A 12971-nucleotide genomic window follows, 5' to 3' on the forward strand; every position below is an offset into this window, starting at 1 on the left:
AATCGTACAGTAATTCAACTAATAATTATGTTTTTCAGGTTATTTTGCAGTATCATTACTTTCTCATGCCCTTTGTATTGGCTGAAATATAAACAATGTAATAATACATATTCATTTTCTACTCCTCACCGTGGTCTTGTCAGAGAAGCTCCCACCCCAGAGTCACGTCTCTCTCGGCTCGTCCCAGTGGAGTCCGTGTCATTCAGAGACACTCCGTCCCTGTCCCCCTCGCTCGGGGTGGTCCTGTCTTCGCCCTCCTCCTCCCCCATGTCACCCTCAGGCAGGACACTGCGGCTCCAGTGGTCCACAATCTGCTGCAGGCCGCTCACGTGCTGGATAATATCGTCCAAATGAGGAAACAGGTTGTCCTCTTTCTCTAAATCCAAAAGATCACCTGTACTGGCATATAGGTGTGATCCCGGCACATTGTCATAAACGCTGACCCTGCTGCCTCTTGGCGCCCCGGGACACGGCTTAGACAGGGGTTTACCCGACCAGTGTTGGGTCAGTCCATTTTTAGGAGCTTCAGTCTGCGGGCTATTGTCCCCAGAGGCGGGCGCGAGACTCTCAATAGACAGTGCTTTTGGGAAAGTGCCTGGTTTATGGTCTTTGGGGATGTGGATAAGGAGGTTTTCATAAGAGTGGAACTGGTTTTTCCCAAACTGTGTCTGCCCTTCAGTCCTTTTGCCCTGTGAAGGCATCTCCATGTCCTCCAAATACTTACTGCTCCTCTTATTGGCCGTGCGTGGTTTGGAACAGGCTGTCCCCTTCAAAACAGGCGTCACAGTCTCCACATTGGGACTGTCTACTGTTGTCATATCCTTATGGTTGCTATCAGGACTGACAGAGCCGCTATCGTCAATATCTTGGTGACTGAGTTTGCTGCCATTCTCTAATTGGCTGATGGGCGTGCACTGCAGCACCTGTAACGCCAGTGGCTCCTCCCCATGAAGCACAGGCCCGCTGATCACCAATGGCGGCCTGCGATTCCCGCTCTTCCTCCTCGTCGACGGCCCCCACGTCCGCATCAACTCCATCTTCCTCAGGAACTCCTTGGCTTTGCTCCGCCCCCCCTGGCTGTGCCTTTTCATCGGTAGCGAGTTGTAGTGATGGAGTTCCCGCGGGGGCTGGTAGGAGGCCGACAGGGACGCCATGGATATCGAATCGGGCATGGCCAACGTCGAGTCCTCACTGTGGATTGAAGATATTTCCGCGATCTCCTGTTCACTCAAGTCTGTCAACACGCTCTCGCTGCTCACTGTACTGTGAAGCCCCGCCCCCTGCCCCGTCGGACTGCCCCCATGGGCCGAGTCCAGCAGGAAGTCTTGGAGGCGCGACCATCTCCGGCTGCTCCACTCGAAAGTCCACCGCTTACTGATCGCCAGCGGGTCATCGTCATCAGAGTCCTCTCCCTGGAGGTACAAATTAATTAATGTTAGGAATGACGAAGTATGACAGGAGCGTTAGGGCCGCCCCAGGCTTTTACTGAAGTCGAGACATGCTGCATTTCTGCCTGGTTCATTTGGAAATAACAAATAACAAGCTACAAGTTGGGAAAGAATGAATTATGGCTTACAGTAGTTCCTTAACAAGTCAGTTAATACGTTTTGCCTCATATCTGTAAGTAACAGTCATTTCTAATGCTTCAACTGCTCCTATTTAGTTGTATGTTTTATTCTAGCTAGTCAAATAAATTATTAATGTAGCTCAGTTCCAATGCGCCAAATTGTTTCCTTATTTTCATTTATATTCCACATTTTGATTGGAAAACTATCTTGCCAAGTCTGCCAACATACAAACAAACCAAAGCACACAATACTAAAAATGGCTAAATAAAAATAGATGCATGTATTGAAATCTGAATAGAATTACTAAAGTATTACAGCACTGACAATGAAGTGTTTTCCTTGCGGATCAACAGCAGTAACAGTGAGATGATGGCAGCTTTAACAGACACGACTAGACTTACTTTCTTCCTTTGATGGCTGACATCCAGCTTCATGGAGGCGCACTTGTTCAGAGTGTTGAGCCGCCTACAACACACACACACACACACACACACAAAGACAACACTTCAGACCCAGAGGAGCTGGTGGGACGGATCGACTGTCTCCATCATATGGCACATGCGAGTCTCCCGGTGTTGTCTGCTCCTCTTCACTGGCACCTTCGCCCCTGTCCCGCTGAGCTGCTGACAGGACGGCTGCCTCTGTGCTTTGATCTTGTTCAGTGGATTCACCTTCCCCGCTCCACACACGCTGTCTCCATCAGCCTCCTCCCTCTATCTGTCCCGAGACCCTTACACCACGTCCCACTGAGAAACTGCTTTGCCCCTCCACTACTCCCTCTCTTCATCTGTCATGTATCAGTTCCTTGGACGGTCCAATGACATTTCCACCTTCTACACTGTTTTAGCTGTATTTGAAGTCTCCAGGTGTCCCCCCCCCCACCCTCCCCTGCCTTGTCCCGGCTCCACTCCAAATGTCCTGTCTCAGCAGCCTCCTCCCTCCCCCTGTGCGACCCCTGGAGGCCGTGACCAGTGGCGGAGAAAGCCAGCCTTTTAAGATAAGATCGTAAAAACATGTTACGGTGCGGGATGAGACGCCTGTCATTTGAGAGGAGGATGTGCTCTTTCATGATCTGTTTACTTTCTCAAACTGCGTGACACAAAGCTGCTTATTAACCTCCATGAAATGCATTTTGTAGGTGTCAGACTGCACTTACTTCACTTTTTTTCCCTTCAACTTAAATACATTGTGGCTAAATATGGTGTTAACTTGAGCTGGATCTTTGGTTTCAAAGCATCTCAGCTTTTCCCTCCTAAATCTATAGCTTTAGAGATTCTAAATGGCTGTGAATGCACCTTAAGAAAGGCTGTGTGACCCAATGGACAGATGATTTAGTCCTGAATTATTTAATTCATGGATCCACACTACAATATGACAAAAGGTTTTAGCTCGGAGGGTTGAGTTCTGCATGTGAGAGTCGTACAGTGCAGCTACATGATTTGTGCACGGAGCAACAATAGCTCCTCACGGTACAATTTAAATATAAAAGGTAGCTTCAGAGCAAAGGGAGGTAATTAGGAGTGTGTTTTACAGCTCCTGGGACACTTTTCAAAGATCTGATGTGTCTTCTTGGAGAATATAGCTGTCAGGAGTCACTAACACTGCAATTACCGCACCCGCCTATCCCCCCGCGGAGCCTCAGATAAAACGGGGAAAGCACGGGAGCAATGGAATGACAAGATCATAGCTGAAGTGTGCGAGAAAGGGGGACTTTAAACCAGTCAAAGGCAGCTGGCAGTCTCGGCTGGCATCCCGTACACTCCTACCCAATTACCCTCCACAGCAACCCCGAGAGACATGGCTCTTTGAATGGGAGATCAGAGCGTGGCGGAGGGGAGGGAGGTGGCCAGATCAAAGGCCCAGAGCCGCTGCGCGAGACAGGGATGGGGTCTTCATTACGGACCTGGGTCAGACTAAACCTGGTGATTAGCAGTTAGCGGTGAGCGAGTGGACACTGGTTCCCGGAGAGGCCTGAAGGACTGAGGGGAAAAGGGAGGTGATTTTTTTTTACTGGAAATGACTGGGATGGAGGAGAGTGGGATGTCTGTCTCTGGATACATGACCACAGGGCATATCATATACTTAATTAAACTTTAATTCATTCATTCATGTGCTGTAGTGCTCCTACCATGCCTTTAGTTGTAGCTGCTGTCTATACTTATACCCCTGACGCTTATAGGAAGTGGCATGAAATACATAATGCATATCAATATAATGTTAACAGACACATCAATAAGCAAACTATGTGCAAATGTTTCTCAGTGTGCCTTTAAGATTGGTGCTTTCTGCTGTTTATACACACTTTAAATATAATCTAGTCCAAATTTAGCTCTGTTTAGACCTGGTGGTACTTGAAAGGTCAACTGTTTTATAATGTCTGAGAAGTTTGAGAAACACTGGTCTAAATTAAAGTGGACAGTCATCAGTCTACACTACACATTTATACGTTATGAACCTATGTTGTTGTTTGTGTTGGTGTAGTTTGCTTGTTCTCACCGACACAGCGGCTCCACCAAATCTCGGTCCAAGAAGTCATGGTCCCTTTTCACAGAGGAAATGTCAATTGGAAACTGTGCATCTGCAAAGAGAGAGAGAGAGAGAGAAAGAGGGGAGAGAGAGAAAGAGAGAGGGAGAGAGCAAGGGAGAGAGAGGGGGAGAGAGAGAAAGAGAGGGGGAGGGAGAGAGAGAGAGAGAGAAAGAGAGCAAGGGAGAGAGAGAAAGAGAGGGGGAGGGAGAGAGAGAGAGAAAGAGGGGAGAGAGAGAAAGAGAGAGCAAGGGAGAGAGAGGGAGAGAGAGAAAGAGAGGGGGAGGGAGAGAGAGGGAGACAGAGAGAGGGGGAGGGAGTGAGAGAGGGGAAGAGGGGGAGGGAAAGAGAGAGAGAGAGGTAGAGAGAGATTAGCTTAAGCAGATAGTTGTTTTGCTGTGAGTGATTGACAGGAGACAACCGTAAATGCCTAAATAAACTGTAAAGTCAGCCGCTGTTGTCAACACCTGTTAGTGGCACTTGAGGAACACCATCCTCAAAGCATTCTCAAAATATCTTCACACACAATGACAAAATGACTCCGGGATTCTGTTTCACTGTTTCAGCAGCCACACAGACTGACCATAGCCCCACATTACGGGAGCTCACAGTGGATCTAAACAGGCATGCGTACTGACAGTGATATCTCTGAGAGCGAGTACTTATATTACTGAAGAGGTTTCCTGTTCAGAAAACGTTATGTGCTCAGGGACAGGAAAGCTACAAAGATGACTTTTAGCTGAATACCAAACATGTACAGTATATATACACGCATGTGACGGCGAAGTAAAGGACAGCAATAAAAGTAGTACCATCATAAGATCATCATAAGACCTGTCTTTGTGTTTTACCCTATGAGAGTTGAGATTAGATCACCAGGTCTCACTTAGACATCCACAAATAAATATTCATATTTTTTGTGTGTGGACATATACAAATACAGTATCTGTCTGCCATTCTGATTATGATTATGTGATAATGTGTTAATACATTTTGGTGTATTGTACTGAATTGTCTCTTGTATTCATGAAGCTCTACATTTGCTCTATTCAAGTAGTGGGATAGAATTTCTTTTATCCTTCAATATAATGTAAAAGATGTTAATGAAAAGGATCTTTGTGTGCTGTACATCTAAACTGTGAAATGTGCTTGTAAGCTCAACAATGTCAGAAATGCATAAATAAGGAAAGTTAGAAACAAGTTTGGATCACATTATTGTTTTTTCTTAGTTCTTCAAAGGCTGGGATTTAATATTATGTCCATTAACTGTACAATATGTGGATATAATGTAGTTTGGGTGGGAGCGCAGTTGAGATAAATAGGAAAAAAAAGGTAGATGAGAGAAAGAGAAATGCAGAGAGTCCCAGCAGCGATAACAAGGCCTTTCCCATGACCCTCTTTAAAGACAGGAACTGATGCCTGGAAATAGCACGGGACGTCCCGAAGAGATGGAGAGATGGAGGAGGAAGAGAGAGCCCATAAAGTGATATAAAATATACTTGTAAATGAGCTGTAGGGATGTTTACATGGCTGTTTGTGTGAAATACTGTGGGTGTGTGTTACCTTCATAAAGCTGGGCGTACTGAGGAAATCCAGCCGCTCGGAGCCAATCACACGCCTCCTTCGCCTCAATCTCTGTGAGGAAAAAAACACAAGTTAAGTCCACAGGAAATAATATAGAGTAAATGTTTTTTTGGTTTCTTGTTTAATACAGTACCAGTCAAAAGTTTGGAAATGCTTCTTTTGTTTCAAGACTATTTATTGTAGATTCTCACTGATGGCATTTATTTTTGAACAAACACATATCAAATTATGTTTTAAAGCCAGACATTGTTTTCACTTTATAAATGCAAAAAATAAAAGATGGTGATTTTGAATTAAAGATACAAAGAGAATAAAATAATTAAGAATTAAAAATAGTTAGTTATTTCAACCTTTTATGAGAATCGTGCCTGTGTAATATTGTTGAAAATAAAGTTTCCAAACTTTTGACTGGTACTGTCTACAATTTTCAAATTGATCTTATGTTTCAAAGGCATTATTATTATTATTTTGTATATAATAAAAAAGTACACAATACAAGACTACATAAGGCACAACTGAACGTTTAGTTCAAAGTCAGGACATTTCTGTTGAATAAGCAATTTCAGATAGAAGATTCCAAAGGAAAGGAAACTCTCACTCTAAATATGGCTAAACATACAAATAATTAATTATAATTAGTCTTTACAATGTGGAAGTCTATTGTTTATATTTATGCCATTGAAGTTACATGTTTAGCATGTGTGGGTTGAAAATTAATCTATTGAGTGATATATAAGTGAGACCGGACAGGCCATAAGCGCCAGGCAATTAAACAGTGAGCTCAAAGTAGAGGATTTCTCTCAGGTAAAAAAAGGACAGAAAATGTATAAAAATAGACACTTTAATTCTAAATATGGCGAAACAAGCAAATAAAGTATAATTCTGAACTGTGAAAGTGAAGTAAAAATGATTGACCCTGTAACTAATGGTAACAATGCACGCAAGCAAATATTGGAAAAATACAATAAACACAAATCTAAAATATGCTTCTGTGTGATTCTCCTGCAGATTGTTCACTCACACTTTTTAACAGCCTCTACAAACGGCACCACAGCCCATTAGCGCCGCAAGAGATTTTATTGCCATTTTCCACAGGCATATGTAACGCACAACGCACGTTTACTCAGGTCTGGTCCGGTTTACGAGAAGGCACTGAGTTTACTGCTAAAGATCGGAGGATTGTAACTAAAAAAAACAACATTTTATAAAGCAGCGGGGAGGTTTCAGCATTGCTACGGCATAGAGGTTCATTCATACATGCGTACAACCTGAGGTAATAATAATAATAATGCAAAGTTATGATGCTAATAATCGGCAATGACAGATTAGACAAACTGCTGTGGAGGATGGCTCATACAGGAACATTTATATTACAAAATGTGGTGAAGTACATAGCAAAAACTTCACTGCCTCTCAATCACTTGTCTCTGTCCTACACACTCATTTTACCTCCTTGGTTCAAAAGGACTTGGCCGACAAACAGGGCCAAAGTTCAGCGTTGGCAGCACAGTAAAATCCCCTTTGTCAGAGATGGGAACATGGAGAGGAAATCATGCTTTCACCACAATCCGGCAATTACGTCTCTCTCTTCCCACATTCCCTGCATAACTCCAGCATTTAAATCGTACATGAAACATCGCCAGGGTTAAAATAGACCGGCGCGAGACAAAAATATAGTCCCCCTTTCAGCCCGTGGTATGCAGTTTTCGCAGCAAACTTACTTGGAGCCTTCATTGTTCACAGATGACATGCTTCTTGCTGTTGTCGTTAGCTCGGTTTCCTGTGCGTCCCGGACCGGCTCCATCAGACTGCGCGCCTTCTTCCTCAAGCTCTGTGTTTACAACTGCCCCTCAGACGCCCCATGCAGCGACGCTCTGCCCTCTAATTCCCAACCCAAATCCCTCACGAGTCCAAACCTACGATATCGGCAACTTTTACACCTCCTCCTGCCCTCGATAACACTTTCTAAGAAGCCATAAAACTATTATATTATGGGACTGGGCAAGTTGATCTGCCTTATCCATGGGTCCTGGTCTCATAACTTTATCCTGATTCACTGAGTCGAATGTTTGTTTAACCTCTTAAACCTGAACAGAGCACATTTTCTCCAGTTTACGATTATCCAAATTTAAAAATGTCTTGGAAAAAAAAAAGGGTCTAAATAAGCGACAAAAATGACAAGTAAGCGATGAAACTGTGACAAAATGTGACAAAAAAGCTCCCCAAAGTTATGTCATGTGACTTACACCTAAAAATGCGACAAAACCGTAACAATAAAGCAAAAAAGTTACAAAAAAGCAATGAAAATGTGACAAAAAGCCACAAAAATCTATGGAAAAAGAAAGGACGACAACAGGGGAGCCACGTGAGGACAAAATTCTGTTTAGGACAGTTTTGTAGGTCTTAGCTTTCAAATGGCGCGTTATTAGAGAAAATGCACTTGGCTAAGGCAAAAAGAAAGTACACAGAAGAGATAAAATAGCGATGGTTTTAAACCATGTATTGCTATGACAAGACTGACATCACTTAAAACCCATGGATAGGACTGAGTATGTCTATTTTATTTTTGATATGGATACAGTTTTTTTGGAAAAATGCTTAGAGAATAATAAAAACAAGTGTTTTTTATACATAAAAAACAAAACAGCAAGCAAGATTTATTGAATAAGAGCTGTTGAGTTTGAGAAAAAATTCCAAAAAACTGAATTTTGCTAGTGCCTTTATAAACGGGTAGGATTGCATCAAAAATGGCTAATACAAACACCAAATTATTAAGTACATTAACATACACTTGTGTTAATATTGATTTCCCTTATGTTAAGACTAAATTACAGATTAGATCTCTGATTGCCCAGTCCCCTCATTGCTCCTCATACAAACCACCATCTTGAACTTTCCTTGTCCTCATTCATACTCTTCTATCTCATCTTCCCCAAAATCCACTTGACATTTCTTGTGTCCTCCCCGCGAAGCCGCTGCCCATCTCTGAAGTGGAGGAAAATTTGAGTTGGCGTTTGCACGAGACGTTCCCCGGGGTGCGCTGCTGATGAGGCCGGGACGTTAATTTCACATGTCAGCAGAGAGCGTGTGCAAGGAGAGGCTGACCTCCAGAGATCAGGGCGATAGCATAGAACAAATGCTGGACAGTATGTGTTTGGACTGGGCGACAGTGAGAACGTTTAGCCTCCAGTGAGTCAAAGAGGATGGGGCTTAGACACAGAAAACTAGAGGGGGGGTTGGTGATGGAGGGGTCCTGTGGGAGAACACACAGGAAATCATACCAGACCAAAACGGCAACCGCAAACATCATGTCCCAATGTTAGCAAGACAAGGTTTCTTTAGAAAATCAGTCTAATTAGGTCAATAGTGAGTGTGGATACTGATACAAGGTACTCAAGCCCAAAGCAAGGTTCATGTCTCATAACATTCGCTGTATAATGGTATAATTGTGCCAGCACAATACAAATAGAAACCGAAAGTTAACGTAATTTAAATCTGACAAAACATTTGGTGGCAGAGATTTTGTTATTCTGAGTCTGAATCTATGCGTGTACAAGGACACTCGAGTCATGGGCTGAACGATATTGAAGTAACTTGCGATTTGCGATACCACGGTGCAATATTGCGATAACGATATTATTGCGATATTTCACTGAACCATTTCGACACGATATGTTCCATTCAAATGAAACACAAATTGCCAGTAAGTAGTTCTTCAGTAAATCGTGTCAAAACAAAACTTAAAAAAACATTTCATCAGGACCAAAACAAGGGTAAAATTGAACTAAGTTGGTAAATGTTTAAAGGAATAGGCCACCGTTTTTACATACTGAGATATGTTCTTACCTAACCTTAGCCGAGTTAATATATCCCCGTCTGTTTTTTCTCCGTGCGCTCTGTCACGCAAACGGAGCACATACGCAGCCTCTCCCACATGTCATATAGCTCCGAAAAAGCTCACGATAGAAGCTACCAAGCTCTTCCACGTGTTCCCTATTTAAATAAAGTTACGTGAAGTGTTTTCATGATGATACGAGGAGCACAACGTCCGCGCAGTAACTCCTAAAGACTTCCCCTTGCTCACTTCCGTCAATAACCTTTAGGAGTTACTGCGCGGACGTTTTGCTCCTCGTATCATTACGCCTCACAATATAGTACCCCTTTTTATCTGCATATAAAATCGACATGCTACATTTCTGTGTAAATATACTTCGCTTGAAAACACTTCACGTAACTTTATTTAAATAGGGACCACGTGGAAGAGCTTGGTAGCTTCTATCGTGAGCTTTTTTGGAGCTATGTGACATGTGGGAGAGGCTGCGTATGTGCTCCGTTTGCGTGACAGAGCGCACGGACAAAGACCAGACGGGTATATATTAACTCGTCTAAGGTTAGGTAAGAACATATCTCAGTATGTAAAAACGGTGACCTATTCCTTTAAGTAAATTTTCCGTTCATTCTCTGTTTTTGGCTGTGTTTGTAAAAAAAAATGTCAATCTCAGTCAGATGAAGACTTTAGTAATGTTGCGATATATTGTGGCTTCTTGCGCTATGGATATTGCATCACCTAATATCGCGATACGATATTTTTCTCAATATTTTGCGAAGCCCTAATTTCCAATCGCAAGCCTATGCCTATTACCTAAAGGCAAGCGGGGACATTGGGGATTCGATAGTTTAAAATTGTGTGTATCAAAGATTAGCAACTATTCTATTGGTTGTTTATTGGGGTGGCAGGTCATGTAAACATTGCATACATATAAGTGAACGGTACAGGAAACACGTTCATGTGAAGAGCTTCGTCTGAGGATAGTGTGACAGTAAAGAGCAGGGATTGAACCCCTAAGAGTGGGGAAACACTCTCTGACATACAGCTTTCATTTCTCTCTCATTTTTAATTCTATTGTAAGCTGGAAGGTCCAGAGGGATCGACCTGGGACCTCACTGCTATTGCTCTGGTGTGAGTTTAATCCAGAGCTTCATTAGGACCCAAATATTTCTTGGTGATTCTCTAATCCCCACTGTTGCCTGTAGTGCCTAATTTCCTCCAGCCTGTTTCGTCTCTCTATAGGCCCGCTGTGTTGGACATAAAACAACACCTCCAAGCCACCCAGTCTTAACACAGCGGAGGAGCAATTCCTTACATAACAGGCTGCCAGGCCCGTTGCATAATACGGCGAACACAAGAAGTCCCTGCGTCCAATCTCTGCAGCGGTTGTTCATTTCCTCCCTTTTATTCAAACACCTATTTTACAACAAAGACCTGCCAATATCTTGAAACAGCCTTTTTCCAAAGCAGTGTCTGTCCCGAGCCTGTTACAGGGGGCCGTCAAGTGGCTCGCATGACATCATTTCCCGCCCCAAAATTCCCAGCTAAGAACGGCAACAGGAAGTTCCCCAGTGCCGCCGTCACAGAGGCGAGAAAGGGACAGATGTTTGTGGAGTGGTGTCAGACTAAACTGGGCGAAATGCCACACACAGTAATAAGATTGATCGAAAGCCAAAAGATCAGTAAATAAAGGGTTTTCCGCTGTTTGTAGTTTATCATCACAAGTTTGGGATACATTTCAAGATTGGGTCATTATTCAAGTAATATAATGTCCTTTAAAAACAACAAAACATCCTGTCTCCATGGGGTTTTGATATTTATTAAAACCAGCTATCCCTGGAGTGCAGACTTACTCAAACATTTTCTGAAATGCACATGAATCTTGCTTCAGTTTAGCAATCCATGGCATTATCTCAAATGTTAATGCGGTTTACTTGTACTTTTTGTGAACTGACTCTTCATTTTAAAGCAGTACTAAGTAACTTGTTAACATTAATACATCCTTTTCGTAGTTTCTCTGGGGGTAATACAGGGGTTAATGGGATGATTAGGGGGTCTTTCCTCCCCCCTGGTGTCTCTGGCCAGAAACACTTGCAACTTTGCTGCCACCGGGTAGGTGTCACCAGTACACACTAATGGAATCACGAAGAAGAAGCTAACAGGCTAACGGGTAAAGCTAACTGTGGGCTAGCGCCACTTAAACAGTTTGAGTGAACAACACTATCTCCACTGTGTAATTGGATGTACAATATCCCTCACCCCCTTTGTCTTTTCTGTCAGTGTAGTATTTACTCTCACGGACAATTAATGAGTAAAAAAACGTAACATGCTACGACACCTGCAGTGGCGTTTATGGCCTCTAGGGGCATGAGTTACTTAGTACTGCGTTAAAACATACAACGCAAATAGCCATCACACAACTTGTGAGAAGGATTGCAATTGCTCAACTTCAGCCCTTATTTTAGGGAAAAGCTGTAAAATGTTGTTCATTTGAATTGTGGACGGTGCCTCTGTAAGATGTGGCCAGCAACAAAACTCAAAATAAAACTCCAGTGCAGTAAATCACTGTAAAAGTCTTTGGGGGTCGACTCATAAAAACATAATCCCAGTGGGGACGTAACAAGGACGATGTTTATCTAACAACGTTTTGACTAAATACAGACATATGTTTGTAGCATAATCTTGCGAACAATGTAGCGTTTGAAGAGAACAAATAGAATAAAGCTATTCACTAAATACATAAAGTTATTTTAAAATATTTCTCCAGGCTCTGTGCAACTATTCAGTTGCTTTTTTGCTACGCCATAAGAATAAGACCTACTTAAACTAAAAAACATGTATCCCTTGAATCAAAATGCAGCTATTTCCTTTCGATAGATTTACAAGGACACAAAGAGGGGCATGACGAAACTTTAATTTGTGTGGGCTGCAGGAGCATGAAATGAGCTGCAGTGGCCCATGTCAAAGCGCACACACAATTATACACGAGGGGCTCCTGGATCACTGCCATATTCCCACATGTGATAAAGCACTTACTTAGGCCGCCATATTTGTCAGGTCACCACAGAAATATGTGGCCAAGAGAAGGTACTGAAGGAGTATGTCTATTCTGTACATATGGTCGATCCAGAATGATGTCAAGCCTTTAGGAATGCACTGTGAAAGCAAATCAAGGCTGGCATGAAATCACTACAGGTTCAGGCAAAGCCGGTCCCTGCATTAGATCTGCCATGTCAAACACGTAATACGAACACATATCTCAATGCTCTCATCTCATCAGTGTTTAATTCAAATGACACAATTTACTTGTGTGTAGATTTGGTGTTGTGTTCGCCTTTCACCAGCAGAGGGAGCAAAAGCAGCGCCCCAAAACCAAGTGAATTTGCAGTTCTGTATTACCTCAGACTATTCTTACAGGAGTGCATGAGGGCAAAATTATAATAATGAAGAATTATAAAATTTATTT

The 12971-nt window shown here is 42.8% G+C and overlaps 1 protein-coding gene across 2 annotated transcripts in view; it reads right to left on the reverse strand.

Moving 5' to 3' along the window:
* stard13a (StAR related lipid transfer domain containing 13a) overlaps nucleotides 1–12971 on the reverse strand; it is a 36860-nt gene that overhangs the window by 4842 nt on the left and 19047 nt on the right. Inside the window, exons 1-5 of one of the 2 annotated variants that reach the window (XM_079566287.1) lie at nucleotides 7398–7732; nucleotides 5656–5727; nucleotides 4065–4146; nucleotides 1970–2033; nucleotides 130–1412 (exon numbers count right to left, since the gene is read on the reverse strand). In XM_079566287.1, the coding sequence (XP_079422413.1) occupies nucleotides 130–1412; nucleotides 1970–2033; nucleotides 4065–4146; nucleotides 5656–5727; nucleotides 7398–7410 (1514 nt within the window). In that variant the 5' untranslated portion in view covers nucleotides 7411–7732. Of the gene's footprint in view, nucleotides 1–129; nucleotides 1413–1969; nucleotides 2034–4064; nucleotides 4147–5655; nucleotides 5728–7397; nucleotides 7733–12971 lie in introns of those variants that run through there. The other variant, XM_079566286.1, reaches the window with a different exon arrangement.

The sequence above is a fragment of the Gobius niger genome, assembly GCF_951799975.1.
Source record: "Gobius niger genome assembly, chromosome: 11".
Lineage (NCBI taxonomy): Eukaryota > Metazoa > Chordata > Actinopteri > Gobiiformes > Gobiidae > Gobius > Gobius niger.